Genomic DNA, 25,854 nt, shown 5'->3' on the forward strand with positions numbered 1-25,854 from the left:
AAAATAATATGGCAGTTTTATAAAAGCCATAAAAAAGAATTTACAGATTATTCTGTCAAAAATTTTCAAAATAAGTTACGCTCTATAAAAAGTCAGTTATGTCATGGATACGTGATGCGTTAGATGGCGTTATATCCAAGCAATTTGGGCCAGGTAGAGCTTAGATAGGTATTAAGTATAAACGGCTATGATTTATCTAGCGGGGATGGTGGGACTCATGGCGGGGCGCGTACGTGCAATGAGTAGACTGTATATTATACATTGAAAGGTTTTATGAGCTACGGTAGATTTATAAATTATTCATGTCTGCACCTAATCGATCATTTTAATATTATGTACTAATATTATGAGAACTTTGTTTGAAAATGTACAGGTGAATCCAAAATTATGACCATCTTTTAAGCACATGATGGAAAGTGGTAATGGTCGCCTATAGACATGAGCAGTACCATGGACATAACAGAACATACTGTTTCGCCCATGATTTCTCCTATTTCTGAAGACTAAAGTGTTATTCCCCTGTACTCTGTAAATGCACTGCTATATTGAGCCTTCAAACCGAAACACAGCCATGTATCTGTGTGTTAAATTTATATTGTGTTTGAATAACAAATTACATATATTTTCTCATTTATAGTATCAAGAGAATATCAAATTAGAAAATTAATCGAAGAAATTTCTTAATAAATTTGATCTTATCTTGTAGTAAATTTTGACATAATTTTATATTAATATTTATATCATAATAATATAAATACATTGAATATTTAAATAAAAATCGTAAAAGTAATTAAAAGAAAAATTCGTTTATATTTTGAAATATATAGTTAAGTAAGGTGAATTTAAAATTATTGATCATATTAAGTCGGTATTTTTTAATGGATGATAATAGAATAGTAACACTGTGCTATCGATATGCACAGAATGAAAGCAGGTCAGTTGGCCTATCGTGACGAATTCATTAAAAATTAACCACAATGGTTTCTACGAAGGGTCACAGTTGTTACGTCTACCTTCACGGTCGAGGTTATATTACTAGCAATGGGGCTGCCAGCCCTGTTACTAACAATCAAGGGGGTGCTCTACCAATGAAATTAAATATTTGCATGAGCTGACTATTTTTAATTCCTCATACTAATACGGCACAGTAAACATAATTTATATTACACACGAATAAATCACGTTTCACTCTTATTTTCAGCGTTATTGACAAGTATTTTAATTTCAGTTTAGACTTCCGCGATACAACAAATTCATTTTGCAACGGTTTGCGCACAACTACGCCAAACTCGTCTTGATCCTTGCATAGCTACCTTGTGCAACGCCGACGCCTTGTAGTTCTACCGGCGGCCGCATGTCGCTCTCATCGCGTCAGTACTGTCTAGCACTTGTGTGATACGGACGTATACTGCTCGCATATTAGAGCTCTTACGCTGCACACGAAACAAGTTTTATACTTTACATACCAGAAATTTCTAATCTAACAATTAAAACAAATAAAAATCATGATCGATTTGAGTGTATTAGTGCAAAAAACATTTAATTCGTCGCGGTAGAGACGTTTCTTGTGCATTTTGTGATTACTTTATCAACTTTATCGGATGATACAATACAAGGTGTAACAGAGACTCGAGTGTAATTGTTTATTATTTTGAAACAAAGACTTTCCGTTGAAGACGTGAAGTTTAAATAAAACTCTGTTTTCTTGGTTTTCTGAGGACGCAAACGAATAGTGTGTTGAAAAGAGACAAGATGAGGGCCCAGCGCGTTAGAGCGACAGGTGTGGCGGCTTTAGTGGTTTTGTTGGCATCAATAACAGGTAAGTTAGTTTTATACTGTTTTAAATTTCTGATATTACTTATTATATCATCAATATTAGAATTTGTTTAACAATCTAAAGTTTTTCGTTCTAAGTTAGTTACTAAGTTTAACTAAGTATGTATTTGTATAAAAAATATATGTTGTTTACTTATTATTTTATGGTTATGTTGGTAACACATGTATGATAGTGATTCATGCCATTTGTAGAAATTATCTGATTAGTGATTATCAATACTTTATTATTATTGTATTAATCGTAATAAAAGATTTTTGTCCAAAGATAGTAGCAGACTTATTTGAATTTATAATTGTGAATTTCTTATTTTTTTTGGGATCCTTAAAGTTGACCGTTGCACTTAATCTATATAATTATTTGTATTGAGGTAAATAATCATTTAAATTTTCAATTGTTCATTTTTAAATAAGTAATGGACAATAGTTTATTTTCATTAATTATATGACTTTCATTATTGACTTAATTATTTTTAATTAATATATTATAACTATTACTATTATGGGTGAATTTCATTAGTCAATAGATGGAATCTGTAATGGTTTACAATAAATGATAGTAAATATCTTATTTATGATTCAGAAATAAATCGATATTTATATGTACATATTTAATGTAAAAACATCATTATTATGTTAGGTTATAGCTACCTATTACAAATAAAAAATCTATGATTATATCTATAATTATGACTGTTTGCACAAATGTACATTATTTGTGCAAGAATTAACGCTATATATGCATACATATATAAGCTTTATACACATATATGTATGCATATATACAACATATAAAAAATATTTCCAGATTTTTAATCCGGAAATATTTTATATACCTATAAAAATATCTCCAAGAAAATTATTTTTTTATATTCATTAAACACCAAGATCGATTTTAATATACTAAAATTTACAATTTAAAAATAGTAATTTTCATTCGAAAAATTTTAATAGGGGTAGGTACCTATATACGAGTACAATGTTTGGTCAGTGGATACCTTTAGTTTTTTTATAATATGAAGGTTGGTACAAAAAAAAAAATAAACAGTTAAGCTAAAACGTGACCGCAAGCCAAGACCCAGTTGTGCAAAAACCATTGTCGCCCGTTAACCGAACAGATGGTACAATACTACGGAAACTCACTTTCGTGGAACAATTGCGAATTCTGCCACATTTGTTCTGGGCTCGTTCGTGCGTTACTTTCTCGTCTGACCGTCAGGGAATCAATCAATCGGAAATCTGTATCCGTCCGTTTATTTTATTGTGACTCGAGCTTGTTGCATCGTTTGTCTAATATTTATCTAAATTGGACAAGCGTATAATGATTAATCTCTTTGAAGCCTTTACCAGATTTACAAAGTGACTGAAAGAATGAGAAAGTGTCGGAAAATAGAGTTCGACCATGCAAAAGGATTCTTTTCCTCTTAGACTTTCAAAAATATGCTACATTTGCATTTTACGAATGCTCTTAGACCATCTTACCTCTCTTGACTGCATTCGTTAACAATTTGTACATTGACCCTGTAGTGTTCTTTAGTTTAAATATACTTGGTTTTATGTTCCAGCTCTTATGTGCTTTGTGCTTTTACAATTTAACTCCACTTTCATATTAATACAAATAGTTGAAATTAAAATAAAAATTGAAAAATATATAGATGTCTAAAAAGATATCAAATCAAAGCAACTACGTTCACTTAATGACACAGCAGGGATTGCATTAACTGCGTGAGAAACTTTTACCATTATTTGATTTAATTGACCAAGACCGCTATTATATGGAAATTGAGTTAATACTAATGTAGACCGATATTACATTACCCAACAATATGTAACTCTCCCGTTTTGGGGTAGATATAAGATTATTTGATCTCATTTTGTTAGATGTCACTTCTTTTGCTTAATTTACGTTCATTTAATCGTTCTTTTAATTTTTTCATACTATATAATGAGAAACATCATCAATATCAACAGCTACGTTAGATTCATTAATTACTTTAATTACTGTATGTTACTTATCATTAAGTATTACAATAATGGCTACATATACCGATATTCCTTTATGATCTAAGTTACAATTAAACCATAATATTGCTTGATTAACATGTGTACTCAGATACTGTGTACACGAATTCCAAACATCTGCCATGTCATTACCCTTACTCATTTAGACTGTTAACGTTGTGAGATTCTCGTAATGGCATGTTGATGGCTCTTTCCCGACCATGACCGTTTGCCAAACGGTCATGAACAGCGGTTGAAACAACAGAGATAGTATTTGAAGTAGTTAAGATGTTATCTTAACTATCAGACAAGAATATTAATATAATTTCTGGAAGCCGAAACTGGAGACAAATTATACGCTTCACGTGAAATAAACTTTCGTCTCTCATCAGCCAGTTAATAGAGTAGTCTAGTTGACAATTTATGTGTAATTACATGCTTCTAAATCTTCTTGAAGGTAACTTTGAACTTGCCGTATTTTATAAGACCAAAACTACATAATTTAGTTTTGTTTGTATTGGTTATAGACTTAGAATCAAGTATTCTGTTGACTAGATAATGATAAGATAATAATTAGTAATTATACGGTAGAATATAGTTTTTTAGTTGGATATTTTGATGCAAGCTGTTAACTTGCATCAAAATATCAAACTTAACATAATAAGGATAAGGTATAACTATCTTATGCTTTAACAAAATATTTAAAATAGAAATATATTTTGTGAAAAATAACGAAATTACCAAGCACATGATTTCATTTCATTTATATTCTATTGTTACAAGAGTGCTGAAATTTATTACGAGTTATGATGATGGATTATCTTTGTGTAAAATGAAAAGCTTTGATTTTTTTCATAGTTTGGTTAGACACCAAATATAATACTTTGTATATTTTGATCGATATATTCAAAGAACTATAAGAATGTTAACATAGTATTTATTCAGAGCTTACTGAACGCAAATAACTAAGCTGATTGAGTCAGTTATATTATGTGCTATATATTTTTTAAATTCTTTTAGTTGTGCCTTGATACCGGTTAAAGATGTTTTAAAATCGTAATAATTTAGTTCTTTTTCTTTTCAACATTTTGAATTGTTAATAGTAAGTAATTTACAATTAAAATTGACTTGTATTTATTATTAAATCATACAAGAGATAAATTGATATTTAGCTTTGTTCATTAATATTTTATAATAAGCTTAAGTCTGATGGATAGAAAGAAAATTTAAAGTTTGCGTACAATATAAACATAAGCTGCTGCTCATTAATTAAATTAAATTCTTAAAACTTGTTTAAATAGAAAAATGTGTTCTATGGACATTATATGGTAGAATTAAAACTAGAATAAAGTGACAGTTCTATATTTTTTAGTTTTCTTTAAAAATAGTATTTATTTTATTTCTTATCATTCTTCGTAAATTTTTGGGGATTTTTTTCTTTAGCCTAATAATGTTTTTGATTGTTTTAGTTTTATACTCCTATTTTTATTTTATTATCTGAGATCAGGGCAATACTTACATTTTCATTTTTCATTCATACTTACCAGACATTCTTTTTGATCTCTTTGATGTAACATAAATCTTCTTTGTTAACTTTCTTATTCAGAACTTTCCTTGATTCATACTTTCGTGGTCTCCGCACAAGTTAGCCGTATCAAGACAAATCGTTGGAAATATAATTCCTTCAATATATGTTTAAAGCAACAATTATAAAACCGTAATGAAATCACAGATTAAATCTTTTTGAAATGTGTTTACAAAGCGATCTATGAATAAATTTTCAACAGTTGAAAAGTTTTTTGTGGCAAGTAACTTTTTGTACAATTAGAAGTAGATACTTATAGAAGTTACATTTTCTCTTGTGTTGCAACTTGACCACTAAACCGTAAATGGTTTTGTAATTTTGACTGTGTACGTAAATGAATCACGTCACATTTGCCACCAACAGTACATTAATTCGTGATGTGGGTCGATGTGATGTATCACACGTGAACGTTGTCAGTCTTCTTAACACGTTTTAAACGCTACGTGACAATATAATCCACGATTTTACTAGGCAGTCATAATGTCTTCACATATAGTCGGATTGCTTCGCTTAACGGTATGATGAAAATAAAAACAGTCAATTCCTGGTTGTCAAGCTACAGTTCACTAGTTAAATCTTTTTAAGCGACTTCAAAAATAAGCAGTCTTTCAATTTGGTTGTATTTTTTTATTTTTTATGTTTGTTACCTCATAACTTCGTCAGTTATAAACCGATTTGCAAAATTTTTCTTTTATTTGAAAGATTTTTTTATTGGATGAAAATGGAATGGTAACCCCGTCTGCGTTAACGGGATACGTTGGCGGGGCACCAGTGAAGGGTGATCGATGAGGATGAAAACAGGTCAGTTAGCCCATGATGATAAATTCATCTGGAATTAATCATGATAGTTGGAAACTTCCAAGGGGAACCGCGAGGAGGTCAACCTGGTTGGGTATATTGCTAGCAATGGGATTCTCAGTCTCCATTACTAACAATCCCTTTCCCCCCTATCTGAAAGATTAGGCCCACAGAAATTTTATTAAAATTGATTCAGTAGTTTTTAAAGCAAAATAATTGATTTTGCTACAGTTGAAGTCGTTTCTTATGGAACGCAATCTAAAATTATTTTTATTTACACTTTATCTTTCCTATCTCTCTCATATCATTGTTGTAATAACATTTATCTATCTTAATTATTAACTGAACTGTTCAATCAACTGGTTGTAATAATGCACGCAATAAGAAACCAAACTAGGAACCATCTATGCTCATCCTATTTAGAAAAGTTAATTTCCTAATTTCCTAAATTGAATAATAGAACTCGTTATGTGGCCTCGTTTAGTTGCAGGAGCGTGCCTTAGGAATTTAATTACATAATTAAATAATATCTAAATTATATCAAATGCACTTTAACTGTTATTGTTGTGATAAATATAGAAAAATGTAGGTAAAATGTAACAAAATGTTTCACCTTGTTTATATTGTCTCGAACGTATTGGAAATCAATTTGGTAGAAGTAAACCTACGCCTACGATCATCTCATAGATTAATCATTAAGTTTATTGACTGTGTTCAACATTACTAATCTATTCTACATATACATATATATTGGAGTATTCGTAACTAGGCTATGTCATCCGTGATAAATTTTATCTTATCTTAAGGTAGTCCCCAATCATGAACAAACATGTATTGCGTAGACGAAATATTCGTTATTATCAGCGCAAACTATTGATTTGTCTTTATTGGCATTTAAATATAAATTGTATTTATAATTTATATACAATTTATATTATTTACATTTTTTACCTTTATACCTTTAGTTTGTACTTATGAATTACAAAGGGCGGTCTTATCACTAAAGCAATCTCTTCCAGATAACGTCTGGGTAGAGGAGAAAAGAAAAAAGACGGTAGCTATTTGGTGCTAAAATTGTAACTAATAAAAAAAAAGGAAAACGCTCATGTTAATACAAACATATGCAAATAATCATATGCACACCTTACATCTTCGTACGTATAATAGTATATGTTATATAAATAAATATATAATAAATACATAAAATACGTAAAATACACATACATATTGTAATGTTAATATTTAATATTACAAAATTATAAATTAAAATTAAAATTTCTTAATTTAATTTACATCTTGGCTTATCAATATTAATTCATTGTCCTTATTTAATTAGTTGGTTACATTTATGCTGTTTCGTAATCAGAAATAAAAGATTCAGGATATTTTAGAGTAATATAATTCATTTCAAAGTGTTAAAATAATTGTAATCGTTTCATTATAATTAATATTCGTGATTAAAATTAATTTAAATATGCTTGAAACCTCGCAAGTGTAAAATTATATAACTTTGATTAAAACTTTTAAACAAGATTATTACAGATTTTGCGCAAGATAATGGTCCAGCTGCTATTAGCTATGACTATATGATCAGTAATAGATAGTATAATACTATATGTATCAGTATTGTGACTCATACAAGTATAATGAAATGCTGGATGTTTAAATAATTATTCATATACGTATAAAATAATTGCTAAGTTTAGAATTAAGTGTTAACAACACATTTGATTTACATTGATTTGCTGTGTGGTTCCGGCATAGAATAGGTTACCCCTTTCTTTCTCGTGGGTATTGTAAGAGGCGACTAAGGGAGCGCGAGAGATGGGCAGCAGCGTTCTTCTTAAAATATCTCCAAAGCCTAACTGTGGTTGCCAATTCGTCTGCCAAACATGGCAACTACTAGCAAAACCCTCTAAGGAAGAGGCCTATGCTCAGCAGTGGACAGTTAAAGGCTGATATGAGGATATGATGAACACATTTGATAAAATCGTATTCAATTGTACAAGAAATATTGTATAAGAAAATTGTTTTTAATACTACTATCAAAATCATCAATGCCTAGCGGTACTTTGTACCGTGTTTATATACAATCGCAAGTTGTCCCTCACTTAAAATGGTCAATTAAAAATTTTCCGCTAAAAATAGTTTGTGAGCATAATAGGTCTAAGAGACCATGGGAAAGTCGAGATTTATGTTCGTCAAAATGACAGCAATCATCAAAATATCTCTGACTACACCATCTGATATTACAACTGTATGCATCAAGCGCTGATATTAATCAGATTTAAGTGCTTATTCTTAGTATTCACTAATGTTCGCGGTTGTAATGTCTGATTTGTCTTGTTTTTTAATGATATGTCTATATCCACTTTCTATCAGGAAGCTTTTAATGTATTGTGTCTATAGAAATAAAGTTATAATAATCGTTTTGGTATTTTTCATGGGTCTGTTTATGTCCCTTGGGAGACTCAGTAGTTACCTCCTTTAAACTATCTATGTATGTCTTTTCGACTTAAAAAATAAGAAATAATTTAAGAAATAACTACTAGAAATAACCTAGAAAACTGACTTAATACTAACGTTGCAGTGAATGCTGTCACATCTTGAGCTTAACTAAACCAATTAACCCTTATTATTATTATGTCAGCCGTTAATTATTTTCCTTCCTTCCTTCATAAGGAGGATTTTGCCCGTAGTTGCCAGGCTTGATCGGCGGGTTGGCAACTGTAGTCCGACTTTGAGGAAATTTTAAAAGGGACGCTGCTGCTTATATCTCGATTTTTTTTTTATACAACTTAGAATGGCATACAAGCTGACGGTCCACCTGTTGGAAAGTGATAACTGTCGCCTATAGACATGAGCAGTACCATGGACATAACATTGAGTATTTAGTTTCCTAGTCGCCTCTTACACGCTCACGATTAACCTTCACTGCGTAATAATTATAATAGTCTTTTTGTCCATTTATGGATCCCTGGGATTAGGACAATTCTTATTTTTCTTTTCGAAAAATATTTGAAAAATGAAACTCATTTTGACTGTGCATTTTTTCTAGATCATTTAAATATTGTTCAGTTGCTTGATCTTATAGAAAGAATTTTGATGAATTCTTACAAATTATATCTATGAATTTAAATATGATTATTAATAAGTATTGATAAATATTTAAAACGTAATATACCTAACAAACAAGCTTGTTATTTATGAGCATACAATACCGGATGCTTAACGACATCTCTCAACAACTTCGATTTTCTTGCTTGTGCAAAAACAGTTTCCACTAGACTGATTTCCCAGGAAGAACATATCCGTTTTCTACTATGTATAGAAATTTACTTTATCAATACTGCATCGGTGAATCACCAATTCATTAATTGACTCTAGTAATTTCCGCTATAAACTAGGATTAAATTCGAAGTTCCATACTGCGGATAGTTTCTGCAAATATCACTTAAAACAGCCAGTTCACTCATTCCCAATTCTCCTATATGGCAATGGTAACTGGATAACTTAGCTAATTGGAAAATGCAATGTATTTAAGCTCATAGTTTTCCGTACAGCTATCAGATATTAAATACAATACGTGATTTGAGTTATTAGTTTTTTCTAAAGAAAAATGATGTATTGCCACGATAAAGCGTAGCTTTTGCCACAAATTATGTTTTTGATCAAATTGTCTCTATTTGAATGTTAAAAATTAACATGTACTCTTCCACATTTATAATTTTTGTTACGACCATAATTTTTCAGTTTCTAAGAAGCAAACAAATATTAAAATGATCAATGACGAATCACAAACGAATACCATAATCAATAACAATTCCTGAAGATACTCAAGTTTTCGATTCATCAAAATCATCATCAATCATTAGTGTAAAAGAAAAAGTAAGTCTTAATTATAACTAATCCAAGTACAATAAGTAATTCTTTTTCCTGATTCTTTAAAACTTAAAGGTTTTAAAAATATTTCTCGTTGCAGTGTCCACAATTTTAGATATCATTAGTGACGATTTTTTTTTTTGCATTAAACAACATTTAACTCTATAAAATATTTAAACATAGTATATTTATATATACAGTTAACGTACTATTGCAACATTTTTAAATAGAAACTTACCACTGTTACTAGAAGTGTAAGATTAGTCATGCCTTTTGCCTTGAAAATTACTAATTTGCTTCACTTATATAATGTGGCGTATCTACATAATTTGGAGGGAAAGTAGTGTGATTTTCTTTATAATTCACTTCATTTAGGCGAGTATGGTTCAAATTCGCAGGCATTTTTATTTGCAATACCTTTCATGGTCGGCTGGCTGACGACAGTGGACTCTTGTAACGGGCAACGACGACATAATTATCACTCATTCTCCGCACAATTGGGCAGCAATTGCTTTGCGTCTGTAAAAAAAAAAAAAAAAACTTTAAGCAAGTTTTAAATTGCATTGGTATTTTGTAATATTTTTGTTATGTCTTTACGCAAATTATGCAGGTGCAAATCAGATGAAGTAGTATCGGTATTGGGTCTCGAGTTAATTTGGGAAATGCAACCCAAACCCAAATTCGTTCGCAGAAAATTGATAGTTGTAATTCTGACAGGAAAAATACTTGTTTGCTTTTAGTTGATTAAAGAAAAGTGTTTTTATTTATTTATTTTTTACTTTTTTCTTTTAGTTTATTTATATGACTTCAATGTTTTATGAAATTATTAAATTTTTATAAAAAGATTTTATACTTTTTTTTGTTGATCACAAAAGTTGGATATAATACGTCTATTTGTCCGACAAATGATATTTTACAAAATTTTACAAAAGACTATATTGTAATATGAGCAAGAACCTGTTTATTATTCAGTAATACTACTGAATAAATGCTTTATGTTAATGGAAAATAAAATAACCAAAGCTGTTAAAGAGTAAACGATTTAATGTTCATAATGTGCTCGTGATATTCCTGATTTTCCAGATTCATAAACAACAACTATCAGGCTTACTCTTATTATCCGGATAAGTTATATGCTTGACCACCTTTGTAATTTATACCACAAAAACCGACTATTATAAACTTTGCTGATATAAAATAGGTTTTCAAATACTTTTCTTAAGAATTGTGACCTCAAATATAATCTATAGGGAAATATAGTTATTAAAATTGGCTTTGATATTCTAGATTAGATTATTTAGCTTCAAATTTGTTGTCTTGTACAGAAGTAAGTATTAGATTTATTGGTCTTTGATATAGGTAAATATAGGAGTTTGGAACTACAAAGCGTTAGCTTGGTCATAAACTATGGACGATATTTTGCGTTAACACATAGAACGATATTACATTATTCATAACTGAGATGAAGCGTGTACAATTACTTATTAAGATTTCTAGAGCATATAATGTGATTACTACGTATAGAACATTTCTATACATGCCTAATAGATAGACAATATCGTTAATAAAAGAGCACAAAGTCAATTTCGTTTCACCTTTGATGATTGAGTGTATTCACGATATAGACTCGTGAACAAAATTGATGTACCCATTTATAAAAAGTACCCAAACAATCACATCAATAGACTGCTTTTGAAACAAGCAAACTTATCTTAAGGAATATCAGAACTAAACATCTTGGAATTGGAACACAAACAGTGCAACGTTCGGGATTCTTTACTTAAATTAAACCTTATGTCATCGACACAAGGTGTATCAGTTGCCACTAGTTAGCTTACTGGCATAAAACTTGCAGAGATATAAATCAGTAACGTCGAAGTTAGATAGGTATTTACTTGACTTATTGAAGATGAAGTGTAGTGCTCTCTGTGTGGTGACAGAATCAGAATACAATGTGTCACTACTCTATTTCATCACTTGAAATACTACTTGAATTTTAATAGATGTAATAAGCCACTCCAAAGAACATTACGCTTAAAGATACATTAAAAACGACATAAATGTAATACATTAATAAAGATAGATGAGTTTTAATTAGTGCTGTAAAAAAGGATACTGCTATCTCTAGTATAACAATATTTTTTTCGAATTGTGTTTAAGCACTGGAAAGTGATGGTAGTACTTAATGGGTTAATATTAAATTCAGAACAGTAACAATATTATGCCTATTATCATTACAATTATTCGTATGCCTCGATATTACATGAATTTCTATTGTAGCGGCTTCGAATCGTAACACGAGACACACACTTACAAATTGTCTTACTATGTGATAGATTGAAAAGAAATACATACGACGCAAAACTTGTTCGATCCTGGTACAAATATTACTAATATTAACTTTCTTTTCTCGATAGCAACAAAAAAGGGAACGTTGCATAAAAGGTCTCCTAAATCACTTTTTCCTAGTCTTCCAATAAAGCGATCCGCAAAGCAATATAGGAGAATACGGGATATTAAGCGTTTCAATTTGGCCTGAATTGTATTCTATATATTATTAAAACGCGCGTCCGCAGTTTGACAAATTTAGTCTTCGCCGTCAACAAAAACGGACAACGTTGGACAATTCGTGCCATGAACATAAAAACGTCACATGCATTGTGTATTATGACTTCGTAAATTGAAATGATGGACACTGCGGCACAAAATAAAAGTGCGATCTAAATCTTCACAATTATAAATGAAAAATGATTTGAAATTGAAGCAGTTGTGATCTTAGGTTGGTTTGTCGCTAAGTCGTTTGGGTTTATACTGTTATGAATCAGAAACACAGACACAACAAACTTTATAAACTTTAAGAGTAAAATATAACTAATTTAGTAGATTCTAATACTATTAAATGTTAATATATCAAGATATAACTCAAGAGTTGAGCTTTTTTTTATACACCGAATAGCAAATAAGAAGTTACATAACGAAATCCTTCATTCATTTTTCATGTTTCTCTAAAGAATTGTATTTGTTTGTGCATGCATTAATTTATCAGTCAGTTTCTTCTTTCAGTTAGTAGAATCTAGGTAAGATAACATTAAAAATTGAGGGATCCTAATATCATTATATTATACGTAATAATTGATTGATTTATTGCATTTACTTGATATTGAATTTTACATAGAATTTTTTTGTTAACAGTAATATAACCAGTTTCAACTTTATCAGTAAACATGAACATTTAAGTGCTTGCCGTATTCAAAGTAACTATAAACTGTTTTAACACTTGACTGATAAGTGAGTTTGACAGGTCGTAGTGTGGTTTTGTTTAATATTGTAAACATATTTAACTTTTAAATAGAAGTGGACAAATGTATGGGAATACAAACTGACAGTATGTGTATTGGATTCCATTCGCTCTCTCTGTTGTTATTGGAATAGTAACTTAGTTGTCTCTAGGTAATATATCCGCCGCGTCTGAACTTTTAATAAATATAAGTATTATCTATTAATGTTTGGAATGTGGGGATGGAAAGGATAAACTGTATTGAAAAAGTAGCGAAGACAACATTTTTCTCCATATCTGGAGGTACTGAGAAGAGGCAAAATTGGGTCAAGAAATTTAACGAACTTCATAAGGCAAAGACAGAAGAGAAAAAGGAAATTAAAAAAATATTACATGGGTGAAATAAAAATGAATGTTGTTGTCACGTCATATATATGAGTCATGAAGATGATCTGGGACAGAGACAATTGGAGAAAAATATATGAGATAATGAATTTTTTTATGCCAACTGAATAACAGTTCACTTAAAGCCCGTATTTATTTTAAAAAAGTTATTATTATTTGTTACGTGATCTTAGTATAATACCTGAGGTTTCCTTTATTTCACAACGGGTTCTAGTGGTTGGGAGGCCGGTGTGCACCAAACAGAGTGTGTCCGAGACCGGAATGTCGACGGCGACCGTACGCTGCGGACCTTGACGCTGCTTTATCCGTTTTGCCTGGCTTTTATTTAAATAACAACTGCAGTGTTGTCAGATTGGGATTTTTTTGCAATTTTGGCTAAATATTTGTTATTTCAAATTCATGATCGGCAATAAAAATCAAGCATCGCGTAGTAGTTACGCGTTAAGTAAATAACAGTGCCAAACAACAAACAAGTGTAAAATTAATTAAATATTTTTTCTTTAGGAAATGAAATAGTTGATGAAATTTTTGGAGAAACAGTTTATTGTGGAGAGTTAGGGTAATCTAATTTTAAATTTTGTCCCTAATGTCAAGATTCACTATCACCAATCTAAATGGAAGTAATTAGGTATATCTCTTTTGTTTATTTTTTTTTTATTTTTCTCGTTTAGAAAAACAATATTTTGTCCATCAGTATTTTTAATATTCTGCGATATGTTTGTTATTTCTGAATACTTACTGTGGTGTCTAATCTATACTTAGTTTGTAAATATCGAAAATAATTTCCTCCTATTGCATATTGACTACACAGTGAAAATATCTGTTTAGGCATCTTGTGGGTATTTAGTTTTGTTCACGTTTTTCTTTTGATTTGTATATTGTATATAAATTTTATAATTGTATTACTTTCCTCGAAAACACAGTAATTTTTCATGCCAACCTACGTCTTTTTTTCTATATAATTAGTTTACTCTGTTATGTCTGTGTATGTTTATGTCTATAGGCCACGGGTTACCTCTTTCCAGGTGGGTCGTCAGCTTGTTTGCCATTCTAAGTTGCATAAAAAATATTACCAATGTGGCTAATTATCGTCGATACTAATTATCCCCTTCTCACAATAGGTAAGTACATGATATATTTTTACAGTATTTATATGTATACTGTCACTATTCCCAAGATGACAAATGTTTTAATTGAGATCGGCTTAAACAATTCTTGTGAATTCCCACCATAAATCTTCATGCTACATTGCTAAAGTTGGTCGACACTCAGTTTATCTATGAATCTGTATCTTTGTTTCGTATATGTAATTGTGTTAGTTAGAATTATTGCATTATCTGCTACAATATACACAAGGAGTTTCGCCTCTAAATGGGATTTCAGACAATCTGATGAGTTAATTGTGATAGTTTTGTTAATGTGATTATGAATCTGTACAAAATATTAGGTATAGTTAAATTTTATCCACTACGTATTGTGCTTAAGTTACCTATATAAAAAGTGTGTAATATTATTATATTAAAATTAGATAAAGTTATTTATTAATCTGTTTTTATTGTATATAAATGTTTTTAGTTTTTTTTTTTTTATATTATTTTAATATATAATAATTTCATGATTAAATATCATGATTTATTTATTTAACCGCGCTGATATTTTGACCTCATTACAAATTATTTCACTGAGTGAAAAATAAATAATTTATCCATAATTTATTATTATTCATCAAGTTCTACTTAACATTGCGTTAAGTACTTAAGTCACGTGATAGAAGAAACTCGTAATCAATCGTATGTTTCCAAAAATAAAAACATATCAAGAAGGTATTTTATACAGTATTTACATTACACTCTTTTTTAAGTGATCTTTGCCTTGGCAAATATTGAATTGAACGAAGAGAAATGCAATTCACTTTGCAAAAATGTTCTCACGAGCGTAAATGCTCTTTCTCACAATTGTTCTTGTTGACTATTCGTATATTCGCCACCTTGTCTGTTTGTATTTACTTGTCATCCGATCGTATTCCTTTGTAATGTATGTTTTTTCTTTGTACAATATTAAATATTTTTGTTTAAAGAGGGTGTTGAATATGAAGAGGATGGTGGTAAGAAATGGTACATGGATTATGTAAAAGATAATACTACTAAAATAAGAAATAAAGTATACCGCGCTATAAGCATCACGCCATGCGTGTATCATGTATGCTGTTTTTCGCTTGCGAGAGTAAAAATTTTTAGTATATATATATATATATATATATATATATATATATATATATATATATATATATATATATATATATTACTAGAAAATAATACAGCAAGGTAGTTACACCATCTTGTATTATTATTTTCTTGTTATACATATCAAACAATGAAGACAAGACGCCTTTAAATTGGACTCCTCTATCTGTTCTTAGCTTCTTATTTGGTCCTTTGTATACGTATAGAATATATGGCAACTAAGATAGCCAGCGAAGTTCCATTTAGAAGCTGACTTTTTCTGGTATCTTCACAGGCTTTACGTAGTGACCTTACTGTTCCTATGTTTTGTAGACCTTTCAAAATTGTGAATAATTGAATGAATGAATGTATGAATGAGTATACTTTATTTGCATTATACAATATAGGAAATAAACAAGACAATTTAAGTAAGGCGGTCTTATTGCTGAGAGCAATCTTTTCAAGACAACCTTAAGGTAATGGACTAATTGTTGTACAAGTAGGTATAATAGTGCTTTATAATTAAAAATCATCTTTTGCAAATTAAAAATATATAAAAATTATATACATATATACACACATATATACGTACATATACACATACATATATATACATACACATACACACACATATATATACATACACATACATATATACATAATCACATACATACACATATCAATCAAACAAAATTATATAATGCATATATGTTAAATATGTACCCAATATTAATAATTATAGGCACAAGGAAAACAATCATAAAATAAATAATTATATAAATACATAAATAAAGAATGCCAATTTTTTAAATGAAGAATAATGCTATAATAACTAATGCTAGAAACAGTGAAGGAATTGTGATAAAATTTAGTGGAATGAGAAGGTGTCATAAGGGAAAGGTTTTCGGAAGAACGTAATGTTAAAGTATGGGTAGAGGAGATGAATTTAAAACGTTCTTTAAGATAGGCAGGTGCACCAGGGTTAATAAAAATAATATTGTGCAATAACTTTCAAAAACATTCCAATTAATGGATACGAAGGCAAAATGATGAATATAATATTAGTTTCCGTATTTTATTTGTATTTATGGCGGGGAAATAATGTATACTTTATAAAACAGCAGCAATTCTTATTTGTGCAATGAGAATATTTATTTATTTAAAGCAAACATATAATTTCTCAAAGGTCGATTGTAAGAGATATGTATGGGATAAGTCCGCCATTGTATGTCATCTTTTTATCTTTTTTTTTTGTGTCCAATGTGCGAGTAAATTATGTACAATAAAGATATTACAATACAATAACTTTAACAATACATATAACAATTACAATTAAATAATTTGTTAGACAATAAAGTTAGCACTGATTCATAATAAAAGTGAAAGAGACATACAAAAACAAAAATATATTGATATAAGTGGACCGATAAAGTACCTAATAGAAAGCATAAACTTAACCAACACAGCAGTTGAACTACTTACTTACCCAACTTGAGAAAAGTGCTTTTCTTTATAAATGCCGCTCAATGATAATTTTTATTATACTTTTAATGCTACTTAATAGGTACAGCTATGTAAGCTTTATATTATTTACTACGTTTTAATACTTTTTATTCACAACTACCTCCATATATGATATATTTATCTTGAATATGTTGTTTGATCAGGATAAAATAAATCCATTATTAAATAGGTATTATAATAATACCTTTTTTATTATTAATAGATTATATTTTTGAATAGCACATCAATATACGTGTAATTGCAATTTCTTTTCGTAAATTCAATTTTTGTATGACAAAAATTGAACTTTCAGATTTCAGCTGAAATTGCATTCCGAATTTGGTGGCACATTTATAAAAATGACTAGGTATTAAAAAATTTATTATTAAAAACAATATTTAATATTAAAAATAAAATTTTATTCAATAAAAAAATATTCTTATTTATTTATTGAACGGGTTCTAGTTTTAAGAAAAGTCAGTTTGGGTTAAAGGAATATAGGTATGAGTATGTAATGGCAGATTTGACACAGTTGCCATCGAATTGAGTTCGGATCGCGGTCGTGATCGTGTCACAGTGAACGCAGGCTAAACACGCGATACGCTTATAATTACCTAACGTGAGAACAGACAAAAGATGATCTTTTGTTTGAAGTGTAAAGATATTTCTGAACACAATATTTGGTTACGAAAGACAGACGTGCTTTGAGATGTTAAGTGAATGGAAAATTCACAACAATAGAATCTGAATCCAATGGTTTTACTTTTTACAGAGGTTGTTTTAATATGTTTGTTTGGAAAGTAGGATATATTAGTATTTTACAATACACCTTAGTACTTTAGTTAGCATTTTTATTTAAAAAAATAATTTGTCATATAATTGATTTTTAAAAATTATCTCTTTTTTTCTTAATAGGATTCATCAAATGATATCTTAATTTGTTCTTAACGTTATCAATTAATATAATTTGAACACATAGGGAAGAAAAAGAGTAGTATAATAGTATGTGTGTGAGGGATGACCTCACAAACATACCACCTTACATTTACGTGAAGATAGGAAAATAAGTAGTGGACAGCAGTAGTAAGACAGACAAAGAAACATAGGAATAGAAAGAAGGTTAAAAAAAGCGAATAAATTAAAATTACTAAAAAGAAATATATAAAAGAGGCCCACGTTGTGGACAGTATGCTTCTTAAACAAGTACGGTATCTATTCCGGTACTAGCCAATCTTATAGTCATGTGTTTATTATTATTTCATCTATGTATAGATTTCTTTACCGATTCAAAGATATCAGTTCTAAAATAACTGTTTATGTTGGAGCACTCTATTAACAGTTATTACAGTAATATTTGCCGATGTTGATATGATGTTTGATGCCGATTTAGCGGACGTTAGCGGCTACTAGCTGGCCAACTGCCAGATAATAACCACTCAACCCCATCTTACCCTGGTTCTTATTGGGTTCATGACCTAACAAGTTGCAATAGTAAAGAACGAAGAAATTCTGCTGACTTCGAACGGCTATGCATTTTTGTGATTTTTCAACGTTTATGTACACATAAACGTTGATGGCTATATACTATGATATGGATACCGATCCGATATCTATATATTGAGTTCTTCTGGACATTAATAGCGAAAAGTATGGCACCCATTTTGATACCATCCATATCGGTTATGAAAGATTTTACCGATTTTTCTTTTAAACACATATACATATCGACGAGTATATGGATTATATCAAATGAATTTTTAGAGTACAGATATATACTGATTTAATCCATATTTGTGCTTTAGACTATATAATAAAGTCCTTAAGCCGTGTGTGAAATATTTTGTAATGTAACATTCGCTGGAATATTAATTTCAAGTGAATTCTTATATTTACTTGCGATTTTAAAAATCCTTTTTATATTTTAATATTTATTTTACAATAAAACGTGTACTATAACTACATTAATTACATTTTGTTGTTTCACTAAACTGCAGATAAATGTAATTACTACAATACCCTGGAGGTATGCGGCAAAGGAAAATGAAAGAGTAGTTAGAGCTCTAAGAGCCTGAAGCACTTTAAAAAGTTTCTTAGCAATAAAGCTGGCACAAAATTATCTATAGAGGGGACAAAGAAAGAGTGCGTCTCATAAAGAAACCATTAACTAGACATTTTCATCCAAAATAATATTTAATAGTACTTAAATGATCATCAGAAAGTGCTCGATAAAGAGATTCAATGTGTTCTTTTGCTCTTTACTGAATGTTAAGGAGTTATCGAGATATGTGATGCAGGTTATTTATCTTATTGCTGGAGAATGAAGGATTATGTTTTTGGATACATTGGCGTAATATTTAAGTTAATGGTTTGGTAAATTTTAATAAATACACTTATAAAGCAATGTTTTTTAAGAGAACACAGGTTCTTATCATATCAATGTTTTAATTAATGAACTAGTTATATGAAAATAAAGGAATTAATAATAATAATTAATTAGATTAAAGAAAATTAAATTATTATCAGTAATTCATCTTTTTTCTCTTTTGAGTTCTCAAGGTTGTCTGGAAAAAATCACTTTAAGCAATTTAGGTCCGCCTGTGTACATTTTTGTTATAATTTAATACTTATATCATAAGTAAATGTATAAAAGCCTGTAAATAAATAAATAAAAAAATATAAATTTTAATGTAATTATATTTACTAGCAAAAATACAGTCAAGTTTTCAGTGATTTTATCACGTACATGTCTGGCGTGATTATGTGGCGCTTCTTATTTATTTAATATAATTTATGGCGTCTGAAAGTTAATGATTTAGTACTGTATCGAGGAATAGTATTTATTGTTATTATTACAGCTGTTAATTGTATACTGACCATAGGACTCCCCGTGTTGGGGTATGTTGCCAGTAGTTGCCACGCTTGGCGGGTAGGTTAGCAACTGCAGTTACTCGTAAGTTTTGGTGATGTTTCAGAGACGCTGCTGTTAATCCCTCGACCAATAAGTTACCTTAGTCGACTATGATGTATGACTTTATAGCAGAAGTACATTATTGCATCTTACAGTAGGAACATCTTTGATGTTAGACGATACCGCAACTCGTATTTACGTTGTCATTCGCAGATACGCGAGGGCTCTCATCTCAAATTAGAGAAAACTACAGTAATTATCAAATATAACATAATGATTTGTTGACATGAATGTATATATCATAGTGTATTCTTTTATATCTATGATACTGTGCTTTATATATATTAAAATATACATCTACTCGTTTTCATATTTTTGCAATAAAATTACCTACCGGTTTTCATCAGGCGGCCCGTCATCTTATTTGATATATCATACGTCATAAAATAATAGGCATTTACATGTGTTGGATATATTTATGTAAAATTTTTACATTTGGATATTTTTAGACATTATATTATTCAATTTAACTAATGAGTAATCGTTGAAAATTTCATCTAACTCCCCTCGAGTTAACGAGCTAAGTCAATTATAAAGGTGACTGCGATTAGATACGCAGTCTTAAGAAGTTGTCATGATAACAACTCCAGGGCTGTCAGTTTCATAAATATTAATAGGTCTACTCTGTCTACTTGTCTTTGTCTGGTATTAAAATTAATGTTCAATTGGTTGGGTTGAGTTAGAGCGCCTTGAATGCGCCCGGCGCAATTAACTTACGATTCCCTATAAAATTTGAAGCGTCATACCCCGATGCTGGTTTCTGGGTGCAATCTTTTATTGTTATGAGTATGTTTTAATACTTGGCTTGTTCATGCTTTTACTAATTCATCCTTATGTGAATGCGAGATTGTTACTTCGTGGTACCTTAATTAATTGTCATTGAATTTGGCTTAGTTACATGTAGTGGTTGGGATGGAGATAAAGACTTATTATTCTTATTAATGGACTGGGATATGTCTCGGCTATGCAGACGAAATAGCAGATATAACTTATATATATATATATATATATAGCACTACAAGCCATATCTATCACTTGTTTAATTCGTATTGTAAGCAGACTACACTTGTCAAGCGTAACTTATAATTAAGACGTTAATGTTGTATGTACTATTTTATGATAAAATTGTAGAATAGTGCAAGTTATTTTAAATATGATATTAAAGTTTAAGTTCTACCAATTGACACTATTAATACCAATTCTGTTTAGATAGTTTGGAACTATATGATGGTGTTATGTAATTTGCCCAAATTTACTATTAATTTATATTCTTGGTTGTTTATATTTGTTATTTCTAGTAAGTGAAAATGTTTATTAATTGAAATAAAGTTCGGGCGAAGGAAGAATGAAGTTTGCAACAAGCGTTATAATTATGTGGTTGCAGCAATCTCGCAGCATTCAAACAACATGAAACTGTTCTATTCTAGGTTATATTATTATATAGAGGAGAACTTTAAATTGCAATAGTTTCGACTATCGTTGTTTGAAGGGATCTGATGTGTTTAACTGTGCTAAACTTCTGCAGTTTACTAAATAACACTTTGTTTATATTCACTTAGAGTTCCTGAAGAATGTTTGTAACAGTCGACGCTACAAACAATATCTACTATTTGTAGTTTGCATTTAAAATATATCTGGCTTCTAAATTTCAGCTAAATTAAAACTATCTTCATTTGTATATATAATTAAAAAAAAAGATTTAATTTTTTATGGAACTTGGAATCATAAGAGTACTGACTGACGATTTAACTGATGGAAAGTAAAAATTCGACATGCAAAATTTAATAAACAGTATTTCTTTGACAAAAATACGTATACTCAATCAAAATATGTATACTTTGTGAACATATATACAAAAAATATACTACAAATTGCGTTTCTTTGTAAATCAAATTACAATTTCAACTTCAAAACAAATGTATTGTGTAGTATAGTTAGATTTACATTCAATTTTATAAAACAAACTGAAATGAATTCATGTAATCAACATGAATGAGCATAATTATAATTCTAAAATAATTTGGGATTGTGTTAAAAAAACTGACTTCAGTTGTGACAAAACCAGTTATTATGATTTAAAAATTAATCTACACAACTGATTTTGATAAATTTTTGATGGGGCATATCTGAAAGTATATCCTTTCAGATAAAAAATTTAATTTTCCAAATCGGTTTATATAACTCATAACTCACAACATAACCTTCAAGAAAAGAGTGTATTCCTTTTTAAAAGGCCGGCAGCACACCTGTAATGCCGCTGGTGTTGTGGGTGATCATGGGCGGCGGTAGTCACTTACCATCAAGTGAGTCGCATGCTCGTTTGCCCCCTGTGTTGTAAAAAAAAAAACACGAAGTTATGATGTAACAAACACAAAAAAATACAATCGAATTGAGAAAGAACGTCCTTCTTTTTGAAGTCGTTTCACGAAGAAATACATGAGGACTGCTATAGACTATATATGGCATTGTTTATGATTCTATTTATATTTATAAGCCACAGTAAGACTATCTAAAAGGCGTCAGATTATTGTCCATTTTAAGCAGAATAAAAAAAGAAACTAAAGAGCATATGCGATTATTCTAAGGGGTTATTAATTTTATTTCTTCGTTCTTGAGTATTGTTGTCCAAGAAACCTCTGCAAACTTAGCTATTCCCACTTGAACTTACACGCTAGCGCATGCACAGCTATAAAAGTTTCATCTACCATTATTACTCATAAAAGTTTATATGTTTTTAAGTAAAACAGACAGTGTTAATGTGTCATCAAGTCGTTATTTACGATGTATCTCAACAAGATCCCGCAATTAGACATCCTGTGGGAGAGGCGAGGGGAGGAATTTGGAACTGCATTGTAGTTACGTGATGAGAAGTTGGTATAGCACTCCTGTTCATGCAAACCATAGACTCAGATGGACGTAGATGACGCAATTATTACTAGCAAGAAAACTAAATGTGTAATTATTTAACTATTTATTATGATGTAAGCTTTTGTAAGCTTATAAAGTTTGTTGATATCAAAGGGCCTTCCGAATTGACTACTTGTAATAATGTTTTTGTTAATACTTAAGTTAAATTTTTGATAAGAATTCCATATAGAAATTTAATCTTGATCCATGGCTCTTTGGAGCTTTTACATCTCTTACTTATCGGCTCTTCTTACGTTATAGCATGACGGTTAATAGATGACTATAATAATAATAATAAAAAAAAAAAAATATAACTTATAAAGATTCAATGTATTCATTAAAAACGGTTTGATAGTTGAAAGTATCAGTTATGATTGTTTAATCAATTCGTCAAATCGAATCGATCAATCAAAGTCATATAAGACTACGGGAATTTCATTCAATACAGTTCTGTTACAGTAACAAATCCCAAACTGATATAAGCAACATCCGCGCCATAATATAATGCACAGAGTATAGATAAAAACATATATTTAGTGCGATACCTATTGCGATACCTGAGTTCTCAGGAATGGCAACGCATGGGGGGTATCATGGGCGAAACAGTATACTCTGTTATGTCCATGGTACTGCTCATGTCTATAGGCCACGGTTATCACTTTCCATCAGATGGGCTGTCAGCTTGTTTGCCATTCTAAGTTGTATAAAAGAAATCTGTTGAAATCTATGTCATCGACTTTATTTTTGGTGATGGAATGAAATCTTTAAAAGGATGCATGTATATTTAAATTTCATTCTGTATAGAAATGACATAAAAAATAATAATAAAAAAAAAGAAATTATGAATGTAGGTACATTTCACTACTATTTCCACTAAAATTAAAGGATGCGATGATTGTTCACATCACACGTCACAATGACTCATCTGTTAATAACCGTCGGTTTGGGCAACATTTATTGACATTAACAAGTAACGCGTCCGGTACACTCGGTGTGTGTGACATATCGTGTTACTTTTGAATAAACAAAGGGCACAATTAGGGTCCCAAACTAAGGAAGTTTAAAGTTGAAGTAGTCTAATGAAAACAGCTGTATTGGTTAGAGAATGACCATATATTGGGAGATTGTGGGAAGTAAAAGTAAAATCTAAAACAGTATAAATTTTATTATTTTATTTATATACTTTATTGTACACGCAAATAATAATGTTCGTGTTTATAGTCGACGATTCGTTCCTACTTTCCATCAAGTGAGCCGTCAGCTTGTTTGCCATTCTAAGTATCAGAAAAAAAAGAAAAAATAAGTATACATACATATAGTGACTGAAACTGAAATAAATATACAAATGCGATCTTAACTCTGTAAGAGACTTTTTCTTGTATTGTAATAAAGAAGCACCAATGTCAGTTTGTTAGTACAGTGTTAAATATGTGAGAATTTAAAAACGAAAGAATAAATTTACATATAATAGTTTTTTTTTTATTCGAAAGAGTGGTAAATGACCATCCGGCTTATCTGATAGTAAGTGATCTACATCAGTCCATTGACACTAACGATACCATAGGAGTACTCTGTGTGTTGCTGGTCTCTTAAAAAAGAATGGTATTTAAAAAGAATGGTATTTTCTTCTTGAAGTCCCTAAGTCGTATTTGATTGGAAACATCGCTGTAGGTAGTTCGTCTCACATTATAATTCATAATCATCATCTTCAACATCATATCAGCCATTAACTGTCCACTGCTGAACATAAGCCTGGACTCCTCTCTTGTCAATATTTACCATGCTTGACAATGCGGTTGCCACCCTGCCTGGCAACCGCATTTAGGCTTTTGGTGATCTTTTAAGAGAAACGCGGCTGCCCATCTCTCGACCATTAAGATCCCTTTTACGACACCCATGGAAAAAGAAGGAGTGGCCTGTTCTATGCCGGGATCACACGATAAATGTGTACAATATTTAATTAAAATTGTATTAGTAGACTTAGATAAATAGACGAATTCATGCTTATTAATTATAAATTATATACTCGTAGAGAGCTAATCTATTGTTTCTATTTAGAATCCTATCACCTAAAAACAAACATTATTATTTATCAGGTAAATGCTATTTTGGAACTTCAATGGAGGTTGAGCAAATTGCTCAGCTGTATATCGAATAGTCCATAGAAGAACAATTGCTTCGGGAATGGCCAAAGTTATTCGATTAACGACATTGCCGTATCGAAATAGAATTTAGATTTCTTGTAATGTACCTGTCTTAGTTCAATGTCTGGTTATATATACAGAGTGAAATCAATACAATCAATATGTAATTATAAGAGAGTATTATCATATAGATTATTAGAGAGTATATTTTAACCAGTGAAATAGAATATTTTTTCCAAACAAACATTGGAAAACAATTCAATTTCACATACTTATTTGACAGCTAGATGTGTCTTGTACATATTAGAGATTAAAAATTTAGTAACGTT

General features: G+C 30.1%; 1 protein-coding gene across 5 annotated transcripts in view; it reads left to right on the plus strand.

Moving 5' to 3' along the window:
* Positions 1–1,358: 1,358 nt before the first annotated feature.
* The window catches only part of LOC113513009 (fasciclin-2), a 165,881-nt gene continuing 141,385 nt past the window's right edge, over positions 1,359–25,854 (plus strand). For 3 of the 5 annotated variants that reach the window (XM_052893595.1, XM_052893596.1, XM_052893597.1), the window contains exon 1: positions 1,360–1,819. In XM_052893595.1, coding sequence (XP_052749555.1) covers positions 1,753–1,819 — 67 coding nt within the window. In that variant the 5' untranslated portion in view covers positions 1,360–1,752. Of the gene's footprint in view, positions 1,820–25,854 lie in introns of all 5 variants that reach the window. The other 2 variants (XM_052893593.1, XM_052893594.1) reach the window with 1 other exon arrangement.

The sequence above is a fragment of the Galleria mellonella genome, unplaced genomic scaffold (genome assembly GCF_026898425.1).
Source record: "Galleria mellonella isolate WM207_F2 unplaced genomic scaffold, CSIRO_AGI_GalMel_v1 utg182, whole genome shotgun sequence".
In the NCBI taxonomy this organism is placed as follows: domain Eukaryota; kingdom Metazoa; phylum Arthropoda; class Insecta; order Lepidoptera; family Pyralidae; genus Galleria; species Galleria mellonella.